The 26159-nt window shown below is 44.1% G+C and overlaps 1 protein-coding gene across 1 annotated transcript in view; it reads left to right on the top strand.

The window, feature by feature from the left end:
- CELSR1 (cadherin EGF LAG seven-pass G-type receptor 1) overlaps positions 1-26159 on the top strand; it is a 177953-nt gene that overhangs the window by 86277 nt on the left and 65517 nt on the right. Inside the window, exons 3-5 of the mRNA XM_049813922.1 lie at positions 6953-7175; positions 11449-11564; positions 14624-14712. Coding sequence (XP_049669879.1) covers positions 6953-7175; positions 11449-11564; positions 14624-14712 — 428 coding nt within the window. The remainder of the gene's footprint in view (positions 1-6952; positions 7176-11448; positions 11565-14623; positions 14713-26159) is intronic.

The raw sequence follows: 26159 nt of genomic DNA, 5'->3' as shown, positions 1-26159 counted from the left end.
AGAGAGGGATGACACATATAGCTGAGAGCGCACTGGTAATTCTGCACCCTCTCTTCCCACCAGCTCAGAACTTAGTGCTTATGCCTACAGAAAAATTAAACCAGATTCAGAGATAAAATGGTGATTTCCTGAGTATGTTATTATAAGATCATTTTCTATCTGTCACCTCAGAGCGATAGTTGGCAAGCTATATATATGTATGTATATAGTGTGACAGGAATGTTTTTGCTGTTATTTTGCTTAGTGTTTTAAATTTATGTTACTCTCTTGCAAATACATCTTGTTAAATCTGGAATGGTTAGCAACTTAAATTACAAAGGACAGCTGTCATTATGAGTCAGCAGGATTTAGTCCTAAACAGTGTGAGTGTATATGTGTGGTGTGTGGTTGTGTGTGTTTATGTATGTATTTATGTATTATTTTGCTTTAGCCTGTTTCTCATAATATGCATTTATAGTGCAGAAAGCAGCAAAGGGAGCAGAAAGCAAAGGGGAGAAGGGAGACCCCAAAGTGGACCTTAAGCTGGTGGTTCTCCCTGTAAGAGGGTTGGGGCTGATTTTAATTTTTCTAGATCAGTCCCAATTCTAAAAACATAAATGTATACGTAAAAGGAAAGACCAAAGTATGTTTTCAAATTTGAACGTTTAGTAGCAGCGTAATGGAGAAACCTCACAAAATGACGACTATCAGTGTCAGTATTGAGTCTAACGAGTGTGCCTACACAGCCTCTCTGAAGTGGCAGCCGGGGTTTGGCCACTGATTTTTAAGGGACCCAGACTTCAACTCTGCTCTTCAAATAACCATTTCTGAGAAATCTGCCTAAAATGGTACATGAATATAGTCATCACCTGATTAATCACAGTCACTAGTACACCAATGGCTTCTAACTTCTGTTTTATCCAGCTTCTCCTTCATTCAGAATGACTTGTTACTTTTTCTGGGTAACTGCTCTCTAACTTCTTTTATAAAATGAGTACATTTTTATTTGTTTGTTTGCTTGTGTAATGTTTCATTGGTAAGTGGCATTTGCTGGGAGGCAAGGCTCACTTCTCCCAATAGGTTCTGAGGGTAGGCTTATGCATCACAGAGCCACTGAAGTCATGAGTTTCCCTCTACGGACAAAATCCAATATTCGTTTTTATTATTTGACTTGCACCTATGTTTTAGGCAAATTTTCCTGCAGTATATCCGTGCACAGTCAGTGGAGAGAGGTGGGTATCTACTGAAGGTGTTGATCCAGTTCCTCTGCGTCAAGCATGAGCCACTGCACTCACACGAGCCATCTAAAATGGCTTAAAGCTTTATCTCCGTAACAGTTAAACCTTTCTAAGACCATTCCTTCGTTCTCATTCCTGGGTGCATGGTCCTGCCTCCTTCCCTTGTGCCTGCTGTGCTATTCATCCCATCAATCCTAGGAGGGACCTAATCAGAAGATCACTAACCCTACAATAAAGAAATGAATGGTGTTTGCCATCTTAGCTCCACAAATCAGTCAACTGCAGGATTACATGAATGCTAACACAAGGGAGGGGGAGGAGAGTGCAACATATTTGGGGAAAGGAGGGGACTATGATAACTCCGACTCAGCCTAAACTATGGTGAAACCACCCCTGAAGTGCGTGCATTGGATCCCAACCTCTTTATCTCTTGCCCCAACAGAGATTTCCAGGCTGATTCTGCAGCTAATTTGGTTTTAACAACCTTCTTATTACTTAGTGCACTGGTTGCTGTAGTGCTGATGATTGTCAGTTAAGGTTAGTAGCAGTTTAGTGACTAGAGGAAAATGAGGATTGATTTTCCCATAATGTGCAAGGTAGCAAATACATTTTTAATGATAGTTGGTTCTTTATTAGGGTAATGGGTCAATGGGAATTCTTTGAAGAATTTAGTTGCCCTATTTCTTGTTGTTTCTCCTTTTGCCCTATTTCTTGCTGTTTCTTCTTTCCACTTTAAAGTATGTAATTTTAGGCTGGCTGCTTAAATCAGCTTCTCAAAATGCTTTCCATTCTGGTGAAGCAATTACAATCATGGAGAAGAAGATTAATATGTATCTAGAGCAAATAGTAAGATGGAGGAAAGGAGAGAATAATCATTTCAGGTCAAACAATTACAGATACTGAGTGAAACATTAACATATGTCTAGGGAAACTGGAAAAAAAGAAACAGGAACATCAGTGCAGGTCCGCTGCTTCATGTAAATATATATTTAATGTAGTATTTCAGTTGAAAACAATCAGAGAATAGTACAATTTTTTGAGGACTAGTCCCTAAACAGGGATCTTGTAGAAACACATTGCAGTAAACTGAAGTGTAGAGTAATTCTGTATTTATTCCAATGCCGTCATGTTGGTTCCGGCAAGCTTTCCAGCGTTATTCATTGTCATGGTAAGGTCAAGCAACTCACCAGCAAAACCACAGGCAGATTTCTGCAAAGACTGGCACATTGATGCACACCAGTGTGCTGTTTGAAACCCATAATGTTCAGCTCACAAGGTATTTGCAATTGTGAGATTATTTTTTCATTTTTCAGATAGCTTATTTTTATTTCTTTTCAGGTTTTTTTGTCATCATTTATTGTTTATTCTTTAAATGCTTCCATTTACTTGGAATAGGTCAGAGGAAGGCCCAATCTTCTAGCCAGTCTTTTGTTTTGCCTGTTCTTGTTACGTTACGCCTGATATCATGGTGTCCTCACTGATGTAAAGTTAATAAGAGAAATTTTATGTTTAACATCTTTGTAAAATTAGTCCTAAAACTGAAGAAAAGATGTATGAAAGACAGGATGGTTACAAATAGGAAGCAGTGTCAAAAGCAACTATCACGTTGTGCTCTCAAGGGCTTTAAAACCAGGAAGCACTACATAAAGGGCTGTGTAAAAGCCACAGGACTCATAGCTTTAAGAGTCATCAATCAATATTAATTGAGAGCCTATAAGAGCAGCTACGATCCTGTAACAGTAAACCGTTTGCTGGCTTGGGCCAGGGTTTTTTCAAAGCCCAGGAATCTGCTGTTCAGATAACAGGCAGCCATGGCCCATGTTATCTGACAGTGTATGCTTTAGATTTAGCAGCTGGAGGGACTAAGCTTCACAGCTCCTGCTTGGATTTCACAGAGTCGTGATATGTACCTAGTTTTATAAGTGATTCCTAAAATGCTGGCCAGTGTGAAAAATGGAATTATATTAGCCAAGGAAAAGCCATGAGAGGCCAAGGGGTGTTTTGTTGGCTGGGTGAGGGGGTGAGCCGTTCCAGCGCTGCCAGCGTTGCAGACCGACCCCAAGCTGTGCGCGGCAGCTATCTGGGCTGTGCTTTTATCACCCCAGCCCCTCCAGACCCTTGCTGCGCAGCAGCTCTCCCTCCTTCTGTACTATTTTTTCCCACCGGACTGCAAGACATCCCCTCTGACAGCACGTCCCAGCCCTCCGACCTTCAGCTGCAAGCAGGCACACAGGCGCTTTTCATCCAAAGGCTGGTGGATGCAGATCCCTTCCTTTTCAGCTCCTCAAGTAGCTCTTCCCTTAGGGCCTTCCGACTCCGGCTCCAGCCAACAACCAGATCATCCTTAAAGTCCATGTGGGCTTCAGTTCAAATGTCAAGGACGCTTTTCAGGCCATGCCTCAATGCTCCCGCAGGGCAGTGCTGTAGGATGGCAGTGTGTCCGGGATGAGGTGGCCGCCCTTGGAAGTGACAAACCCAAGAACGACACAAAGGTGCGTTCTGTTGCCAATGCTGATCAAAGCCCTGCTTCAAATACTTGCTCAGATGGCTACTCCATAAACCAAAAAAGCCCTGTTTCTAAATAATTCCAGGCACTTTGGGGGAAAAAGGTAACGAAGGATTTATCAAGTTTCTTGGTAGACCTTTGTGCCTTGAACCGCAGTGATGTCTTGGAATTACTGTAGAGATTTCAAACCCACTATTTTAATATGTTTTGGTAAATATACATAAAATATGAAAATTCAAAATCAAAGAATATGCATCAAATGCAGTTCTCATTTACATTACAGATTAAAGAGAATTCAGAATAATTTTAGTAACTGGGACATGCATGATTGCTACAGGTGAATGAATATAGGACAAAGGATCTTATTTAAAGTTGAAATGCCTTCTTTTAAATTACTTCTTTAAGCATTATAATGAAAAGCAGTAATAAACATAATTCAGTAGAACTTTTCTGTAAGCTTTCATTTCTCTTAAATAGTTTTATGCGTGTATGGGTATCTAAGCAAACGGTCTATACATTCTTGTTGTATCACAGAATTAACACAGAACCGTCAATGACTTCCAGCTTAGGCTCTTATATTTTGCCGCCGTATTGCCATGGCATTTCCACAGTGTGCTACAGTGCCAGGAATCTCTCCTTTTAGCTCGCTCCTTTTTCTCCCTGTGTATTCAAGCCTGCACATTATTTGCTTTTGCCAAATACATCACTCTGTTTTCAGAAAGCCTTCAAGATTACATTCCTCTCTGAGTTGGAGCTTTATTTCACAAAATATCCTACTACTTTTTTAAAGTAACAAGCCTGTGTTTAGTCGTTCTATAGGAATTGCGTTCTCCCATTTTTTTGAGAGTTTTGGTATACAAGATGTGTGTGTATTAAGGGGGATTGGCTGTGCTTATGCAGTGGATCATCAAGAATTGCTTTCTGTAGTGTCCTCTTAGAGCATCTGATGTGTGTGCATTTTGTTTGGCATATCCGATACAGTGAGGGAATTTTCTGTCTTGGATGATATATACAATTTCTCCCAAAAGAAACACAGTGTAGAGCATTTTAAAGTATTAAGGAAGGTGTATTCACATAGCCTTGCCTGATACTCACAGCTGATAAATGGAAACAGGAAGATATTTATCAAGTGGTTTTCACAGCATTTCATCTTAATACGTTAAAGTGAGAATATAGGAACATCAGTGCTGAATCGGAAAAGCTCTAAGCACAGGCTTGAAGTTGAACCCTTGGCTATACGGTTTATTACTTCAGAGGTGTTAGACTGCACTCCCTCTAGGTCGATGAGAAACATATATTTCATAATTTGTTAACTGTGAGAGTTATTATTATAGAGAGTTGTGTTCAGCTCCCTTGTGCTTTGTGTTACATCCTTTTTAAATACACTGAAACACTCCAGTATATTGTTTGCCAGGAGATACCCACAAATGCATTCGTTGGGAGGCAGTCGTATGATGGCTCTGCTCAGTCACGGGGAGCACGGAGCAGGACTGGAGGTCCGTCCTCTGGAGCTGAGCCCACCCAGGCAGGGCCTGCGTTTGACTGGCTGCACGATCATGGCACTCTTGTATTTGCTCCTGCATTTTGCCAGCGTACGTCGTACCTGCCTGAAGGGCACGTGATGTGGACGCGAGAGGAGAGAGGCAGCAAAGCTGGAGAGCCGAAATGGCCGGGCTGTCCGCCTCACCTTGTCTCAGAGAGCACTACCCCTGGGGCAGCGGCTAAAGCAGCTGCAAGCCATTGGGGTTTACAGCCTGGCATAGAAAAGAGGTGCAGATCCAGGTCTGGATGCGGCAATACTGCTGCCTGCAGCCTGCCACCCAGCACGGGAGGCTTTGGCGTGGGAACCTGTGGGAGCAGGGCTGCGGGGGCAGCGGCTGGAGCAAAACTTTCCATTTTAATTTGCCTTTGTTTGTGAGTCACTGCCCACGGCTCCTGCTGCTTTTACTTTCCTCCAGGAATGCATACTAGATGATCTTTAAGGTCCTTTCCAACCCAAACCATTCTGTGATTTCCACCGGTTTTAACTGTGCTTGAATTAATGTAATTGTGTAATCTGATAGCAAGTAATCATGCAAATATCGAACTGTTGGCAATGTATTCCTTCAGCTGGCTGTGTTGAGTAGTTTTGCTCTACGTTTATTTGTCAGACATTGTTACTGGGTAAAATTCAACTATATATGCCATCTTCAGTTTCTCTGAACAGTCTTATGTGTGGGATCTGAACACACTTTATATCTTAGGAAGACACATGCCAAAACATAAGTGTTAACCAATTAACTCACATAGAGGGTTTAGCTTTCTGTACAATGATTAATTCAGCAGCTGCTTTTGTCCCAACCGCAACAGATTTTTTAAAAGTAAATATTCTCTGTACATTATTTTTTTTAAATTGTGATTCTCTCTCAGATTTGGGGCAAGTGGAGGGAAAATTAGGGCATACGTACAAAGCAAAACACCTCATTCTTCAGTATTGCATTTAACACATCTTAATACAGACTTTGGAGTTGAATAAAGATGAAGCATTTGGGGGGAAAACAGCTTCAGCAAGCAGCACGCAGAATCTGTAACTTCTGCGGAGAGTTACTGTGCCCATCTCTGAAGGGTTCAGAAGATGGCTGTCACCTGCAGGATGCATGCATGGGAAAAGGTGGAAGCAATACATATGTCATCAACATCCTACTTATGCTTTCTATAAACATTTTGTGAGCATTGTCACGAGCTCAGCTGTGCCCTGCCGCCACCATGGGCAGCAAAACCAGATTGTACTCAAGGCAAAGTGCAATCATAATCTGTTTATCTGTTTACACAATTTTCAACCCATAGTGAAATGCCAGAACAATTTACACGTATTTTGGTTGACAGGGAGCGTGCAAGTTTTAACTGGTGATGTTACCTCCTCCCATATAGATCTGTCTGTCACCAGCTGTATATTTATCACCGGGTCTGGAAGCGGCCAAGGAATCTGAAAACCGAGGCCAGCGTTGTTGAATATTTGCAAGAGGATTGCTCAGCAAATCTTATCCCCTCTGAAAATTCAGACTTGAAAGTCAATGCAACATCCTTACCCCCCTGCAATTACAGGTTCATACCTCGATTGCAGAGGGGTTTAGGTGCAGAAGTTTGGAAGCAGCCTAACCTTTAGCAGAAACACTTGGGTAGCTGAATGTCACAGCTTGCGGCTGGGGTGAGGTGTCACCTTCCCTGACGTCTGCTTCTCCCCTTGCAGGAGAGTATTGCGAGGTGAACGCGCGCTCTGGCCGCTGTGCTCCGGGGGTGTGTAAGAATGGAGGAACCTGCGTGAACCTGCTGATCGGTGGCTTCAAGTGTGAGTGCCCCCCGGGCGAATACGAGCGGCCGTACTGCGAGATGACCACCAGGAGCTTCCCACCGCAGTCCTTCATCACCTTCAAGGGGCTGCGACAGCGCTTCCACTTCACCGTCTCCCTCATGTAAGTCCCAGTGGGGAAGGGCTCTGTGGCTTGTGGCTTCTCACCTTGAGCTTGCGCGGGGTGTTTGCTAAATATTTTCACCAACCGAGTTACCTACGTGCAGAGGTCACTTGCGGGATTTCTAACAGTGACTCCTGCCAGTGGGGCGCAGTCATGTTACTTGAAAGCGTTTGATTTTCTGCCCTGCCGAGGATGCTGCTGAGGTGCTAACTCCCGACCTTCCTCTGCTGCAATGCAGGGCGATGGCGCAGGGAGAGGGGACACCAGGGCCTCTCTGGCCACCTCTCAGCAGCCCTCGGCCGGAGAGGTGCGAGAGTGGGTGGTGGGTTTGCCCTTTTTGTAGTTGGGCTAGCGGCCTCCTGACATTCAGGCCGGCTGCAGAGCCGACCCATTCGTGGCCCCTGTTTGGGAGCGCTCTTCCCCTCTCCTGTTTCCCAGCCTGTGAGAGGACCTGGTCTCATCAGGCCATGGCTGAGCACAGGCTGGTCCTCCTCAGGTCCTTGCTCTCCATTGGTTCCCAGCCTTGGGCTGTGGACAACCCCAACTGTCCCAGCTCCTCGCCTCGCTCCTCTTGGCCTTCACAGCCAGCTTCTGCTTCTGGTCCCATCCTGGCTGCCAGGCACGACCAGCCTCATCCCCTCTGCTCCAACATCCCCCCGCTGGACAGTCTTCTCCTGGGCTGGCTGTCACTTTTACCGTGCGGGCACTTAGGGAGGCAAGGTGAGAAATGGTGGCAGCCGTGGCAAGGTGAGCAATGGTGGCAGCCACACTGCGTGGACCAGGGCTCTCCTCCCCTGGCTCACACATCCCAGGGGGAAAACCCTCTTCTGGAGAAGACTTCTTGGGTCAGGCATAGGGCTTGCCTGCCGTGGAGCCAGAGCTCCGGGTGTACACACACCTTTTCGCCGGTGAGGCGGTGGGTTTGCAGCTTTCCTGCGGTTTATCCAGTCAGGATCAACCTTTGGTTCTCCCTCACGGTTGACTGTGAGTAAATAGAACAAAAGATGTTAGCCCCGACCCCAAAGGGCAAGGCCGGGGATTTGTTGATAGGTACAACAACAGCAACAATGACAGATATGTTCGTGCGTCTGTCTGGAGAAAGTGCTTAGGGAGGACACGGCCAGGCACATGTCCCATCCAACAGCCAGCAGTTACCTGGTGATTTACGTCTGTCAGGAGCCAGGCAGCTTCTTTACATTTTAGCCTTCCCCTGCCTTAATCCCAAGGTCTGAAATTTTATGGAGTCTTGACATTTTGGTTAAACTGGAAAGCGCAGGCACAGTTCACGCCTGTGAAGATCGTTTCAGAGCATCAGATCTGAGTACACAGAAATGCTGAGGAGCAAAAGGCTCTGTTGGACTTGTCAGACCTACAGTGAGTGCAAAGGAGCGGCCTGGGCCGGCTGCCAGCATAAATTACTTGCACTACCCTTGGCTTGTCCCCTCAGCCGTGTGGTGTCACTTTTCAGGCTTTCAGGAAGAGATCTTTGACGTGTAGGGTGCTTCAAGTTAGAGTGACTCAAGTGCTCTGTGTAGGGGTTATTGAGAAACAGCAAACTACTGTAGCAAGGTAGCGCTTACACCAGGGTTTCTTCACCATCTTTAAAACCAAGACAGCATATTTAGTCTCGAGCTAAACACCGCTCAGTCCACTCAATGTGATTATAAAAAGTCTAGACCATCATGGGGTTCATCCCACAGTGTCTGGTATAACGACACATTCAGCTTTTCAAACCTGAAGTTCACTTTTATTTACATGTGTTATTTCTTTGGCTTTTATTATCCACCAATGCAGGTGGAAAACATTATGTGAGGATAAGCAAGAATTAGCAGTTTGACTAGATGATGATTTGCCATTACATATTTTGAGATTTGGGAGCATTCATAAAATCCCAGGGTGTCTAGCTTCCCTCAGGCTCAAGTGACTCATGACCGTCTCCTGGCAAAGAGCAGAATGTTTGCATTGTCCAGTCTCATAACTAAAATGTAATTTTTTAAAAGAAGTATTTAGGTTGCTGACCAGGCATGTCTTTCTGCTCCCAACATTATATGTCTTCCTTGCTTTCTTCCAACACTTGCTACTGCTTCACTCCAAGAGACACTGTCAGTGGAGAGTTTTTCTCACTATTGAAAATTCTCTAAGAAAGTGTCTTTAGTTTCCTATGTCCTGAGATTAAAAATATCCCTTTTATTAAAAAAACAGTATTTTTTCCCCCAGCTGGTGATAATCAGACAAGTTGCAAAGCAGTAGTGCTTTAACTATTAGTATGATACAAAAGATGCTTTCGACTAGTGGCAAAGAACAGAACTGAGCACACAAGGAGTAAAGAAACATAAAAAAAATAGCTTAATAATTTAATAGTTTAATAATTAAAATTATAGTCAAGAATTGTAACCGTATCAGAAAAATATAGTCAAACAGAACTAAGGTTCCTGTTGTTGCTAATCAAACTAAGTCTTTCTGCTCACTAAAGAAGCACCACTAATATTATTCTCTTTTTTTTTTTTTGCTCATATATATTCTGGATAAATCTGATCAAAATGTTTTGATGAAGCAGTTATCCAGTCTTGGATTGTACAAAATAACAGTCTTGGGAAATGTTTTACAGTAACTGTATTCCTTTGGATGAACTGTTTGATGGTGAAAAGTGAAAACTAAATCAGTGTTTTGATAATACTGAAATATTTCAACAGTATTGTCTTAAGTCCTTTGGTTTACCTTCTACTTCTGTAATATTATTTTATATTATGTTAAATAAATTTAGAAATAAAGATGTATTTCAAAACTGATTAAAAGTAATCAAAACAGTAATACAATATTTTGATGGACTATAATGGATATACTTTGGAGTTTGTATTTTATTGGAAATGTCAAAATTTTGACTTTTGTTTTTTGAACCAGAACAATTCATTCTCCTTCCAAAATATTTTAAAAATTTATGGAATAAAAATTCCCATTTCATTGTAGCTCAAGTTCAAGCTCCTGGTTCTGAAAGGTCTCTGCTGGGTGTGGTACACAACATACACGTCTGACAAACAACTTCTGTTAAAAATATTCTTTGGTTTTGAAATTTTTTGTTTCAAATACCAGACTGTCATGTTGTAAAATACTGCTTCTTTCACATTCTCTGAATGCAGGTTTTGTTGCATCGCATGAGAGTCTTGCAGTAGATGTGACATGACAGGCACAAGAATCATTTCTTCTGTCCGTGGAAGGCAGTTTTCATTAGCTGTGTTCAGCATTTGAGTCATTTGTAGGAAAAGTGGGTTAATTTAAATCAGGCATATTTCCTGAAGTTCAAGATAGAAAATCAAACTACACTGCCATTTGGAAACACAAGACATTCCCATGGTTTCTCTCTCTTTCTCTTCTTCTCTAATATTAATCTTTGTAAAAATGTTTATGTAAAGTGTAATAAATTTTTTGCATTTCTAAGTAGATGAAAGGTATCTTTCTATTTAAGTGTTTCTGTGTAGATGAAAGATGATGGTATGTAAATCCCCAAAGATAATAGGATTCAATTAAAAATTATAAAATGCACACAACACACAGAAATTTGTAAAAAAGTTCTGTGCTGACAAAAAGAACAGGCTTTTTTAAAAGTAGGGTCGCCTCTTTTTCTGCAGGAAAGGTGAGATACATCCCATATTAGAAGTGCAAGAAAAATAAAACAAAAAAAACCCCATTGGTGCGGATTTAGTGGAATCATTTAAGTGTTTGTTTTCCTTCCTCCAATTGAGTGACCTGTTGATTGATGAACCCTGATTGTCTGCATGGCATTATTAAAGTAACTCTTATCTTTCTTTTCCCCTTGCCTCCCCATCAGGTCTTTTTAATCAGTTGATGACTCTCCTTGTACCCTGTAGCATTTAGACAGCAAGCAGGCAGCAAGTAAACCCCCTTTGATGTGAAAATGCTTTCTAGCTTTTGGACTGTTTGCAAAGTGTAGTAAGTGCTACTGTTTGGCGAGTGTCAGATACTCACACTGCATCATGTGTCTGCCTGATTTTACCCCTCGTGAGGGTCAGCATCCACAGCAGATCCCTGCAGAGTAGATTTCTGTAATTTCTATCTTTCTTGCCTCTGTCAATTTTGAAAGAGCAGATTTATCCTGTGGCTGACTCCTCAATTTTATAATTTGCTGTCTGAAGAAAGGTTCACAGGCTTCCTTTTCTGCTATATACAGTGCCATCTTTCTTATGGGCGACTTGACCATCAGTCTTTAATTCATAAGCCATTAAGCATGAACTAACCCCTCGTCTCTGTGTTCTAGGTTTGCAACCAGGGAGAGGAATGCTCTCCTCCTCTACAATGGGCGTTTTAATGAGAAGCACGACTTCATTGCCTTGGAGATCATTGAGGAGCAGATCCAGCTCACATTCTCTGCAGGTTAGATTTCACTCGAGTCAAGCGTTTCTGCTTGTGATCAGGAGATCCTCTCATGCCGTTTGGAAATGCACTTTAATGACTTTATATAGCTATTTGCTGCCTCATTAATTGAGTAACTGGCTGACATTGTACAGTGAACAACTGATGCCGGGCGTTGCAAAGCTCTCTAGGTTGTAGCGGTTTGTGGTGGTTACGCTTGTTGTCATAGACAGGAGCTTGTCAACATTCAGTTATAAAAGCCAGAGTTTACGACTACTATAAAAGATTGGCGCTAGACTGAAAGTTGGCCTCTGAACCAATGTTTGCTTAAATGAGACTTCATTTTATCACACTGTGATAAACGTTGTGTGTTTATGCATTTTTACACGACGCCATCAGTGAAACTAGCTGCGTAAATGTTATCTAAAAAATACACGCAAGCCAAAGGAAGAGCTAGCAGACAAGTGAAAATTGCCTGCCGTTTGTTAGGGATCGGTGACAAGCAATGCTGTTGCTGGAATGCACTTTTGCACTGTAGAAGCACCTCGCCTTGGAAGAAGCTGTAAACAACAACAAATTTAGAACCAAGCTGCCTGCTCATTGCTACAGTGGGCTAGGAAACAAGAAACGGAGGCTTTGGCATTTGCTTGCTTTCTGCACTAGGACAAAGCCAGTGTCTTTTGGTGCTTCTGGGAGCAGAGAGAGGGGAGGCCCTGCAAGCAAAACTCAGGGTGACATGTATCCCTGCCACTGTGGTCTTCTCCCAGGGGACAGGTTTCCTTCAGAAAATCAGCCCTGGCAGTGACAAAGCTCTTCCTGGCGAGAGCGTGATCAGAACAAACCCTGACCATTCCAGCCTCAGCAGAGGGGTGTTTCCTGAGTTAAAAAAGCCCAAGTTTCATCCAAAAACTCATGCCTGGCTGTGCTAATTGCCATGACAAGGGTAGCAGGTGAAGTCATGCAGCATGGCTGAAGCACATTGAAGCCACCAGGAATCACCTGCAGGACTTTAGCAGGCTTGCTGAGGCTCTTGGAGTCCCTCTTGGTGGACCACTTTGCATTCCTGCTTCAGCCCAGGAGCAGGTCTGTGAGTTCAGTGGGAAGGCTTTGGTGGCTTTACTAAATCTCATCAGGGCAGACAACATCTAGTTGTCACAGGTTTAGGGGATGCTTTCCATTGGGACAGAAACAAATATCTGGGAAGGGCTGTTGTCACGTAGGTCAAGTGGGGTTACGTTGAGGTCAAGTGAGACGTTTGTACCTTTGTACTGGGCACGTAACTCAGGAAATAATCCTGTTATTTCCCGTTACACATATTCAGGATAGACATGTGGGCTCTAGTCAACTCTTATTTTATTTTTGTGAAAAGTGACACAGTGCAAGCAGTAAAGCAGTAGAAGCAGAGACACAGCCAGCGTCGGTGTTGTATGCTCATCGCTAGTGACAGTCTCTGCCTTTAGACCCCACGGTAAATCCTATGTGACCCCACTATTTTACCAGCGATGCTTAAGTGCATATCTGGGCCCTTTGGGTTGAAGGTGTCCCGTCTCATTTCCCCTTTATTACCTCAAAGTTGTCCAAATTAGATTTTAAGGCAAGCTTTTGAATGGATTAGTGTAACAAAATAATATGCTGCAGTTGGAGAGATGTGCTTTCTTCTGTAGCTCTGCTCTGCCTGTCTAAACTTGAATCAAATTGCTTGGAAGGCACCCTGAGGATGAATGAGAAAAAAAATCAATTCTACTTGCACTTATATGCATTTAAATGTGGAGGAACTCCTTTAAAATACATGAAACTAAATTTAGATTTGCACTGCTGCACCTGAGAGCAGGTCTGGTCCTGTATGTTAGAAATGGTATTTTCTTTGGAAGGGGAATGGTTTATGTTTTATAGTTTTAAGTGGCTTTTAACGAACAGTACAAGTTTTGGATATATGATCTGACTGTTTTACCTGTCGCAACAACTTTTTCACAGAAAGCAAAGCGAAAGGATTGGAGACCGGTGATCTTTCCTTTGCAGAAACTTGCTACCTGAATAAAAAGCACAATTTTTACTGCAGATTTTTTATCACTAAATGATAAAAAACATCACAGCAAGATGTCAAACATGCTAAGCTGAAATCTGTATTGTTTGAATAACAGAAGTATATAGGATGGGATTTAAAGGAGAGTAGGGGACATGGGAATAATACTTCACACAGGGTAAAGTATTTGTTGCAAATAGAGAGTTGAAAGTACATTTTAAGCTGAACAATACGATGAACTTTGTAGCTTATGGGAGGGAGTTATTTTTCCTGTGGTTTATTATGTAGAATTTTCCAACTGTTAAAAAAAAAAAACAATCAAAGAGAAAGAAAAAAAAAAAAAAGTCGAAACCTAGCGATCCCTTCTCTGTGCCAGGCCTTTTATGTACTTTCAACACAAATGTTTATTTTGCTGCTACCTCAGAACAGATATGCCTGGTTACTGAGCTGGTTCTGCTGACTCAGACCTGGCTTAAAAGCTTCAGCTTTCCAATTGCAATGGGAAAGACTTGCTTTCAAATTTAAATACTGAAAGGCCGCCAGTAATTTCATTAATCACTGGTAAAATTTTGCTGGGACCAAGGTTACCATGGGTTTTATACTAGAGTACTTCTAGTTTTCACTTTCTCATCTCTGACGAGGAGTAGTCTTCCCTTCCCTGACAAAATATCCCAGCACAGTACTCATCATATTAAAAAACCTGAAAATGCTGCTCTTGGCAGAAATGCAGAAAAATTAATGTACATTTTTTGCTCATTTGACCACTTCAGCAGTAACTGTATCTATCCAATGCATCTGCTACCGCACTCTGCAGAAGCATAATAAAAAAATAATTCACCTGAGTGTGCCAGAAGCTATTTTTGTATTTGTGCACCAAAATAATTCCATGAAACTGGGGATATTTACTGTCTCTCAGGACAAAAACACAAATTCGTTCATGATACAGTAAGATGGCTGCATCCCGTTCCTGATGAGGGTTTCTCTGTGTTTCAGTTTACTGCAGAGCAGAGTTTGCAGTGATGTTGACTTATTTTTTCCCTTCTGCCTGCCCTTGCAGGGGAGACAACCACTACGGTGGCACCGTTCGTTCCGGGAGGGGTCAGTGATGGGCAGTGGCACTCAGTCCAGGTGCAGTACTACAATAAGGTAAGACTAATTGTGTTGGTGATAACCCTATTATTTGTAAAGTAATAGAGGTGTGGGTCATCTAGCGCCGACCTGATGTATGCAGGTGACCTGAAATTTATTTATTTAACCAGGTGCACTGCTCTGCACAAATGGTACTGGTCTTGCTCACCTTGCCTGGGACAAAAATTCCCTCTGAGGTGACGGCTATTAAGTTTTGTCTCAGGAAGGCAAAATCACATCTAGTACATCCTTTTCAGAAGCACTATCACAGAAACCTTCAGATACTTGGAACTATTTTAGTTTTCACTTCTTTAAACCCTCACAAGTGACAGTGTATTTAAAACAACTAATTCACTGATTTGGATCTTTTTAAAGAATTGTGCAGTGCAGGAGCCTTCAGTGTAGTAACTACAAACCTCTAGTGCAGAATTTTCTGAAGCAAAGCAAAATTCTTCCTCATAACTGTCTTTTCTTCTGTAAAATGACAAGTTTAGCTAGCGCAAGCTTCTCTGGTTTGGAAATTTTGGTTATTGAATGGTTGACACTTTTCAGTAATCAATGACTATCTTACTAAACCATTTTTTTGTCTGCTATATAAAAAGATATGCAAGACAAATGCAAAATCATCATTGCACACATCCCATGACACTCAGAAGTGGGCTCTGGGGTCCCTGTCCCACAGCTGCGCCCTTGGTAGCTGTCAAGAACAGGTTCCCTTTGACTGAACCAAAGGCAGGGGCTTTGTGCAAACCAGCCATTTCATGATGAACCAAAAAGCAGGCTTTTAGGGTATACGGTGTCACTGTTTACAGATAGATGTCAGAACTCTTCTATAATCTGTAACAAAAATTAGAGAATTCATTTAGTTACTGAGAAGCGTTGCTTTTAAGTCTGGCATGATAGCATTATGGGGGATCGCGTAAAGAAATAGAGGAGCATTGTTGGCTGTTAAAAAGGAAACAGGATACTGGTGTAGGAAGCTGAATGGAAGATGAAGGATTAATATGATCAGCAAGTTCTTTATTTCCCAGCACTGCATCCTTTCATCACAGTTTGTGTGGCAGTTTGAATGGGAGGATTAAAATTTTCTTTGGGCTCCTAGATAGGGTCTCCTAGCCTAAGGGTATTTTCTTGAGGAAATAAAACCCTTTTTCATTAGTTATTTTATATTAAAAAAAAAAATTTTAAAACTTATTTTATAAGTTTTGTACTTATTATACTCTACTATCTGGAGCACAGAAAAGTAGAAGCGAAATTTGGTGTGTCACCATGCATGCATCTATGGACACTGTGAGGCTCTTCCTTGCAAACTGCAACATGCCGTGTTTCCATAGCCTGCCTATTTCTTAGCGAATCACTTTAGCAGAGTAAACGGCGCTTGCTGAGGCAGCGGAGGGACGCTCCAGCTTTGAAGCTCCTCGGTGGACGAGGAAGGGAGGGCACAGCTGCAGGGACCGCCGCTGGAGCGGCTCGCTGAAGAGCTGCCAAGCAGATAAGGGGCCCAGGCAGCCCCAGGATGCTCTTTAAAAGGCAAAGAGATCTGACATGGATGTTAAAAATAAACCCCTGCCTCATTTTCAGGGCTTGCTGCTGTTCAAGCAGACTGGTAGGTAAGCCATGTTAGCAGCTGGTGTTTTCCTATCATTATACATGTGCACTGTCATCATTTTGTCCTTCTGCCCCAGTTTTTTCGAAGGGGAACTAGCCAGTCCCCGCTGCTCAGGAGGAAACTCAGGGCAGAGAGGGAGAGCAGAGGGCCACTGACTTCTTTGCCTTTGCCACTCACATGACATAAAAGTGGTGAAAAGCAGGGTCACTGTGTGGAGAGCGGCACTGTGCCCTTTGCTGTCCGTGTTAGAGACCGAAGTTGTCATCTTCCTGCTAGCAGGGTTTATTCCAGAGTGGTTAAATTTGGCCTGGCAGAGGGGAGCTCGCACTATGGAGTAGACAGCACAAGTAGGATATGCTAACCTATATGTATTTAGCATGCTCTCAGGACTTTCCAGCACGTCCGAGAAGCGCATGTGCTGCACCAGCGCTCCAGTAGCGAAAGAAGGAGCGAGCGTTGTGGGGCAGTGGCAGCCGCAGGCAGCTCTGCAGGCCTGCCCGATGGGCTGCCCGCCGCGCCCTGCGGCAGGGGTAAGCCTTCGCCTCAGCTGGTATTTGTTTGTAAGGCAGTTCCTTGGCTACTTCATGTTTTAACAAAGCTGGAAGTAAAGTTTCTGTGAGGAGGCTGAAAAGACAGAGATAATTTAAGGCTTTGAGTTGTGCCAAGATAAATGAGATGCTGTGTCTAAACTTGACACAGCTAAGATGTTTGAATAACAGAGTACCCAAAACTCATGAGTTTGCTTAAATTATGCACTCATATTATATTGCATCCTTCCGCTCTTTCCAAAATCCTACCGGAGTGGCAGGTCCTCATCCCATCACTACTCATCCGCTTTGCTCCGCTCAGACACCGCGCAGCCTTCCTGAGCAGGCAGAGCTCCCTTGAGCCATCTCCCTCCTCCCTGCCTCCGGCTCGCGTTTGATCCCCACCTCCAGCCCCTTCTGGACTCCCCTCCCTCCTCTCTGCCTCTGGCTCGCTCTGGCATTTTGCAGCAGCACCCTGTCCCTGGTGGCAGGGCTGCAGGGGCTACCTCCACCAGCATTCCCGCAGGGCTCCTTGCCTCTGCCATTCTGCTGTTCGCCTGCGGAGCTTCTGGTCTTTGCTCCTTTTTAGACATCTTTTCCTGATGCAGTCCATGGGAGGTGCGTAACCCATCGTCCCAGATACCCTTAGAGATCCATTTCATTCATCCGTCTATGTCTTGCATTAAAAAGCCCTGAAAGAGGTAATTATACCTGCTCTTTTTTATCCTTCACTCATGTTGAGTTTCATCTCCTTCCATCTGCCTTTTGCTCCATCAGCAGGTTTTCTTTATTTAATAAATATGATCACCTTTGCCTACCCCTTCATCAGTCCCTTGCTGTGTCACTTCCATGTTTTTTTTGCACAGCAAAACCCATAAAGACTTTCTGAACTTTTCTTACTACTCACGCCTCTACAGCTGAGTGCTGCCAGGCTGCTCATCCTGCTACGGGGGTCATTACAGCTGTGCCTGTCCTCTTCGTACCCACCATTGTGTCTTCAGACGGTGACAGGCTTCTTCAAGCTGGACCCTTTCCTCCTGCCTTGGAAATGTGAAATATGTTGCAGAGCAGGCTGAAATAAACAGCAATTCAAAAATTTCCTGTTGTGCTCACAGCAAGCGCTCGGCGTCAGGTACTTTCTTAGCTTCATCCTTCTTTTCCCAGTTCCTTTTTTTGTTAAGCTTCTTTAAAGTATTTTTTTTTAAACTAAGCTAGAAACTGTTCAGTTTATTTCCTTCTTTCCACTTTTGTACAGCATCTAGCAAGAAAAAAAGGGTTCAGTCTTCTTTGGAGCTTTCAGATAATGCTGTAATTCACATACAGAGTATTAGATTTCATCACAGCTGAGGTTAATTTTTCATCTTTAGTTTTTGAGAAGAATGACTAACAGGCTTTGATACATGATTGAAATCACTTCACTCCAAACCAAATTTTCGCAGATGAGTTTTCACAGCTCTGAAAACTGTTCCTGCAATCTGAGTTGATCATGGTTGTATATGAGCAAAGGTTGAGTGGGTTTTGGCACCTGCAGCTCTGTGGATGATATTTGGCTGAGCATCACTGCAATTTGGACTCCAGGAATGGGTGACTTGGATGCAGGGGGCAACTCTGGTGGGAAACTTCTGCTGCAGGTATTTCCTGAATGCGGCACGCAGTTTTGTGGCATCCTGGTGACGCTGCTACCCTGTGCAAAGTCAGTTTGGGAATAACAATAATGAAATAAGAAGTAAGTGTAGAAGTGACTCCTGTAAATTATTTTCTGTACTCAGCTCAGAAGTGATGTGCTTGTGTCGTGGTTTAACCCCAGCCAACAACTAAGCACCACACAGCCGCTCACTCACTTCCCCCCCACCCAGTGGGATGGGGGAGAGAATTGGGGAAAAAATTAAGTAAAACTCGTGGGTTGAGATAAGGACAGTTTAATAGGACAGAAGGGAAGAAACTAATAATGCTAATAATAATAATAATAATAAAATGGCAATAATAATAAAAGAATTTGAATATACAAAACAAGTGATGCACAATGAGATTGCTCACTGCTCACCAACCAATGCCCAGTTAGTTCCCAAGCGGCGATCCCACCCCCCAAGCCAACTCCTCCCAGTTTATATACTGGGCATGATGTCACATGGTATGGAATATCCCTTTGGCCAGTTTGGGTCAGCTGTCCTGGCTGTGTCCCCTCCCAACTCCTTGTGCCCCTCCAGCCTTCTTGCTGGCTGGGCATGAGATGCTGAAAATCCCTGACTTAGTGTAAACACTACTCAGCAACAGCTGAAAACATCAGTGTGTTATCAACATTCTTCTCATATTGAATCCAAAACATAACACTAGACCAGCTACTAGAAAGAAAATTAACTCTATCCCAGCTGAAACTAGGATAGCTTGGTAATATTTACCTTTAGTGTTGTTGGAAAATGTTGTTTTATAATTAACTCCATATCATGAGAGTCCCCTGCCACTTGGGGACAAACATTGGAGCCTCCTTTGTAAGAGGTGAGTAAAGAACCAGCTTTGTGCCACCATGTTTGCAGAGAAGCATCAAACCAGTTCTCTATCAGCTCAAGTATTTGATGCTTTCTTACAAATCCTGGTATGTGCAGGCACTGTCAAACATTGCAGTAATGAAACAGATTGTATCAGAGGAGGAAGGGAAGCAATGTCTTTTCATGTATTGTGTAGTGATGGACATGGATGCTTCCTCCCCTGGTAACAGCTGACACCCTTGGTTTCAGTGGAAGTGCCTAAGGGGAGCACATGGATGTTCTACTAAGGAAGTGTTGGCTCTGTATTGAATTTCTGGAAGGGAAAACAGTAGGGGAAGGAATTAGTAGCTATAAGAGAGCAGAAGTGAACTAGGAGTGTTTTATAACCATTCTCTAGTTTCAGTTATATATTAAAAGTCTTGTCAGCTACCCAGTAGCAAGGTATCAGTTTACCTGTTAGCAGTGTTACTTGCCATTATAGATGTTTGCTGACAGCCAGGGATGGCAGGGAGGAAAGCTACATGCTGACACTGTTAGCTCGAACACATTACCTTCTGGGATCCTGATCTTGCAGCCATTAAAATCAATGGAAGGTATTAAATTAAAGATGACCTGCATGTGACCTGCTTTCTCAAGAGGATATATATATTGAGAAGAAATTCAGAAGAAATGGGATTTTTAAAATTATTTTGGAAGGAAAGGTGGGAGAAGGGGGAAGATTTCAGCCTGGCAAATAAAACTGATAAAAACTAGCAGAAACAACCTGCTGCTTGTTCACAGGATAGCTGGCCTAAGGGACAGCAGTGATGTGAACTGCCCTCTTTGCCTTGGTGATGTGCTTCCTTTCCACATGATGAGAGTGCAGTCAGCCTCTGACAGAGTTTGGTCCTTATCCTTTGCCTCTCCTGAGCCTGCCAGCATGAGTGACAGTCAATAGGTTTAGCCATGCTGATATTTGTTTGGAATAGGAGCAAAACCACCAGGATGTTTGATGGTAATGATGCTCAGTATCAATAATGTCACATGAACTATCTGGCATTCAGTGCGCATACAGGATCATGTATGATTCTAGGCAGTGCTTGGGACAGGAGATTTTAATGAGCCCAGTAGTGGGTGGTGTTTTTAATTAAATGAAAACTTCAAGCCACTCTCCCAAACTTCTGGTAGAAATGCAATTTTGTTCAGAATTTGAGATACACTATCAAATTTATGTTAATGTTTTACCTGACTCATTGCCTCAGGGTAGAATTCAACATTTGGCACAAGATAAAAATGTTTTGCGCATGGACATGTTCCCGTAATTATAAAGGGCATGTACATGTATATTTATATACGGTGTATCTTAATGTGTTACTTATACATATATGACATCAAAGTCGCTTAAGGATGTTACCGTTCTGTATGTAGGAGCTCCTTCTGCATCTGTTTAAGGAAGCACAGGATAATTTTACATAAATGACAGAAAACCTGAGAAAAGCAGAGAGAAACATGCGATCACCGAGTGTCTGATGTGCAGTACAGTAATTCTGGGGGATGGGATGAACAAATCCCTGAATGACTCACAGACTGACTCACAAAAGTAACGACTGTACGACCAGGCAGTGTGTGTGCATGGGATCCTCCTCTGTGGTCAGGAGGTGTAAAATGATGGATGGAGAGTGTCTCCACGTTACTGGTCACTTGAGCCTGCAGGCTCCTAGGATGAGACATTCAGGACAAACATTACCCTTTTTCCATAACTGGGCTAAGGTTTCTTCTCATGTGTGAGAGTCGATAGTAACCTGCTGTTCTTTCACTCCTTCCTCGCATGTCTTTAGACTGAAAAGCGCTGTGGTGGTTGTTTCAGATGCTTGACTGTCTTGGGAGTAGCCCACCCTTTCACACTGTTACAGTTAGCAGGGACCTGCTGCTTTCCATCCCTGTGTGCTTCCCACCCAGCAGAGCCCAGACCTGCGTTTAGCCTGAAGACAGCTGCTGGAGAAAACAAGAAAATTCTTCAGTTAGAGATAAACTTAAAAGGAATGAGGGCTGCTTAGGGCTGATCTTCGGTACATTGTGAATTCAAAGCACAGGAGGTACATTGCTCTAAATCAGACTCATATGCTTTCGAAAAAGTCCTGCCTGTGTTAAGTGATGGTTTCTCTTGAGTTAACTGGCCTTCATCTGGGGCAAGCTGGAGCTTGAGTATCACCAAAGACTGAGCTAATGCTGTAGACTCAGCCCACTCGCACACTAGAATTTGCTATTACCTTTCCTTCCCAGGGAGGATCTATCCCTCACCCACCAGTTGAAAGCTGTTCCCAGGTGCCAGAACACCCTCTGATTCCGTGCCAAGTCCCACGCTGTAATTGATTTTCCGTACCTCAGGTGCGTGCTGCAGCTCTTCCCTTGTGCTTGCTCAGCTGGTGGGCGAGTGGGTGGGAAGGCAGCATTCTCCCTCATCTGTGGGTTCCTCGGGGCCGAAGCTGATCCCGAAGAGTTATTTAACCGTGCCTGTACAGCTGTGCTACGGCGTCAGCAGAGCTTACCATTTTGAGTCTACATCCACAAACCCTCCATACCGTGGATCACTAGTAGTGACCCACAGACTGGCTGTTGATGCTGGGAGGCAGCATACGTCTGGGCAAAACCAACTAGCTCTGTATCTGAGAAGAGCTCAGTGAACCCCATTTGCTCATGCGATCTGAGTGGCGGCTCTCCAGCACTGCTGGGCAGAGCCTGTGTGCCCTGCTGGGCTCCGGTCAGACCTGGGGGCAGCCGAGAATCTTGATGGTGTGGATTTGGGACTGCTGCCAGTTTAGGTAGACTTGGAACGAAGCTGCTCCCAGCAGAGGAACAGAGCCTATCCGCACTTGCTTGGGACTCAGGGGATGAAGTGGAAGGAGGGACAGGGTCATGGAGGAAAAGACAGGAAGAAAAAAGCAGCCCCAGGCCAGGTCAGGGCTTCAGTTCCTGCGGTTCCTGTAGTTAGTGAGGCAATATGTTGGTCAGAACGAGGAATGTCATATGGGAGCCCTGTGAATACAGATGTCTGAAGAGGCATATACTGAGACTATATCTACTGGAAGATAGTCAATGACCTTACTGTTAAAATAAAATGAAAAGCATCTGCAGGTCTGTTCCAAACCACCCACATTTACTCCACGCACAATATCCATCTCCATGTGCAGTTTTTGTCATGTCCAACTGTAGTGCTTTTGGCTGGGATAGAGTTAATTTTCTTCACTGGTATGGTGCTGTGTTTTGGATTTGTGACCAAAACAGTGTTGATAACACAGAGATGTTTCAGTTACTGCTGAGCCCTGCTTACCCAGAGCCAAGGGCTTTTCTGCTCCTCACCCCACCCCACCAGCGAGGAGGCTGGGGGGGCACAAGGAGTTGGGAGGGGACACAGCCGGGACAGCTGACCCTGACTGACCAGAGGGGTATCCCATGCCATATGACATTGTGATCAGCAATAAAAACTGCAGGGAAGAAGGATGAAGGGGGGACGTTCGGAGCGATGGCATTTGTCTTCCCAAGTAACTGTTATGCTTGATGGAGCCCTGCTTTCCTGGAGATGGCTAAACACCTGCCTGCCGATGGGAAGGAGAGAATGAATTCCTTGTTTTGCTTTGCTTGTGTGCCCGGCTTTTGCTTTAGCTATTAAACTGTCTTTCTCTCAACCCACAAGTTTTCTCACTTTCACCCTTCTGATTCTCTTGCCCATCCTGCTGCGGGGGGAGTGAGTGAGCGGCTGGGTGGAGCTTAGCTGCTTGCCAGGGTTAAACCATGACACTAAGCAAGAAATAAGAAGCACTTTACAACAGGCCAGGTGTTCAGCAACTTTAGGATGAAGACTTTCTATAATGGACGGGAGCAAAGACCTTCAGGCAAAAATTGCAACGTCTGCCTGGCAAACTTGGAGATGTAAAGGGAAGGTTGTTGGGGTTTGGGTTTGTTGGGGGTTTTGGGTGGGGGAGAGGGTCCTGTTTTCTAAATCAAGACAGTTTCTTTGCTTGAAAGACTCTTCTGCACAAGTGCCTTCCAGATCTGCAGTCCAGTGGCAGCTTCTGGTCTAGCAAAAGAAGGGTGGGTAAACGTACAGACTTGACAGAAAGCCCGGTGAAACCATTGAGCTCCCAAGGGAAGCACAGCAGCAGCAGTCTCGCAGGGCAGCTGCAGAGGTAGTGGGAATGGGGAGCACGCAGCAGCCACGAGGGTCCACCAGCAAGTGTGGAGGGGGCAGTTGCACGCTGCAGCAAGGATGGCAAGAATTTACCGTAGACGCGTGATGTGTCTTGCTGGAACGTGCCTTGCTCATACGGAGCACCTGCTTCAGCTGACCGCATAGCAAGCATAAGCTCTTGGGTTCAGTCTTGTACAACCCCTGCATTTTCTCATACTCTTACATGCGTTATGCCTGCCACTCATTAGCTGAATTATCCTTAGGATTATCTTTATAGCAAATCTCTTAACATTCATCTCTGCCTTTGTTTTACTAGAGCATCTGTTTTGATTCTGGGAGCCTGTGTTGTGCAACTGCCTAGCAGTGGCCAGAGGCAGAGCGTTTCTGAAGGACTTGAGGATGCGTACGCAAAACTTCCCTTTTAAAAACTCAGGTCCACCCCTGTTCTCCCACCCAAGAGCCAGCTGGGACCACATTTCATCCAGCCACCCGTCACTGGGGGGTGTGACACAGCTGTACCCTAAAAGTCAAAACCTACAGGGCTGCGCGCTGGTGCGCTCCTGGGCGCCTGGAAGCTCGGTGGCCACTTGCATTCCCCTGCCGTGGGCAGAGGCAGGCAGGACCTGCCCTTTAATCCAAACCCCTTGCATAAGCACAAGCGGCATGAGCAGTCACAGGCAGTGGGAGTGGTGCTGGTCTGTGTTGGAGAGGTTAATGTAGCACTTTGTTTTGAAAAGGTTGGGATGAAATACGGCAACTTCTGCCGGTCTGCTGCGGAGACAAGCACAAACCCTGCTGGCCATGGCAGATGTGCCTCTGTACTGGGTGCCTGTGGAGCTGACAGATTGGTTATCTCGTCTCCTTCTGAAAACACAGACCCTCTCCGATGATGGCAAATTCACCTGTTATGGAAATATAATTATTCTTTATTCAGGACCGATAATTTATCCTGCCCCTTTGCCTTTGGGGAAAAAAAAGGCAGATATCAACATTTTAGTGACACTCACATTGTGACAACTGCATCAGAAGACAAGGATGACGCTGCTTTCTCTCCTATAAAGGGGACTAATTCTTGTTAGAAGTTCTGGGTGCGCGGTGCCCCGTCCCCCAGGACCTACAGGCAAACAGGAGCATCACGCAGTGGCTCAGCGCAGGCTTCCCCATGCCGCCCTGCCGCCGCACTGCCCCTCAGGCAGGAGGCTCCCATTCCAGCACAAAAGCCTTGTTTGCTCAGCTCTCCATCTCCCTGCCGAGCCTGCCAACTAGGCTGCCAGCACTGTGGGTGATTTATGAGGCAGGCACATGCCTGCCGCTGAATAGGGATTGCCAGCTCCTTGGAGAAAAGCCACATAGCTGCCACCAGCTAGGCATAACTTTTAGTCATTGGACCCAAGGTGAAAGACTTTGCCCTGAAAGTATCCAGGACACCATCCAGTATCGTTTACTTCTTAATCTGAACAGTCAGGAAAAGTGGTTGGCAATTAAATTCTTAGATAGGTATTAGGTATTCCGCCCTGTGCCGGGGAGCACCACTCGCACTGGGACATGGTTGCCCCTGCCGAGTGCTGCATTTTGTAACTCAGCTGGAAAAGACAGACCCCAATGGAAGTCAAATCACTGGAAGTGCAATTAGTAATAAAGGCTGGGCATGAGTTATGCAAATGTCTATCACTGGTGACATCTGACCAGACGTAATTGCGATTGGAGGTAGAATTTCTGAAGCTAATCCTCCTGGTGGCTTCCAGACTAATTTGTTAAGGGATTGAGGGAGATTTTCTAAATAAACAATGCACTTGTTGAAGATTATGATAATGCCACTGTTGATCAGATGTGGGCCCCGCCAGAGTTCGGATTTTACTGGCTCCAAGTGACTTGCTGTGTTTACAGCATCCGTGATCAACACAGGCCCGCTCTAGCATTGCTTGGCATTGTCTGGTAAAGAAAAATGCAGAACATTAATTGCAATGTTAAGCAAATATTTGGGGCGGGGCATGGGGGTACTGTAAATATTGAAAATGTCATTCAGTTAGGAACAACCGTGCATATTTTTCCAGGAAGAAATGCAATTTTGTGGCTCTGCATTTTCAAACGTAAATTCGTAATACCTCTCAAGAAATGCCAATACAGATTTAAAGGCTCTCTCAAGAGTGCAAGGCAGAAAGCATGTTAAAATTCAGCGCTTCCTTTTAAAACCAATCACGTATTCTTAATTAAGACTTAGCCTTATTTCTAATTTTATAATTTCCTTATCACCCATCTTATTGTGAATATTTAATATTTAATAGCAGAAGGTACTGCAAGGTTGTAGAGATCACAGGTGGCACAATGAGGAAAAGGCAGTGGACAGTGCTAACTTCCAGGAGAGCACTGGTGGTATACTTCACCAGATCATCAATTTGTGCTGGATGCCTTTCCTTGTACGGGATTTTTCATGGGATCAAAAGTTCTGCCATAGCTTAAGCACGGGAAAATTTGCAGGACGCCAAAAACACTGGGAGCATAACTGCAGTCAATTCATTAGCTCTATAATTTTGAGAAGGACTTATCTGTGGTTACCTGTGTAAGTGCGGGGCCTCTCCTTCACAGAGAAAGTTGCCAGGGTTTCTTCAGTTACATGAGGAAGAAAAGGAATTCAAGTGAAAAAGTCACTTTCTTTGCTAGCCACAACCAAAATT

The sequence above is a fragment of the Accipiter gentilis genome, chromosome 11 (genome assembly GCF_929443795.1).
Source record: "Accipiter gentilis chromosome 11, bAccGen1.1, whole genome shotgun sequence".
NCBI classification, from domain to species: domain Eukaryota; kingdom Metazoa; phylum Chordata; class Aves; order Accipitriformes; family Accipitridae; genus Astur; species Astur gentilis.
This window is presented reverse-complemented; position numbering and strand designations above follow the sequence as displayed.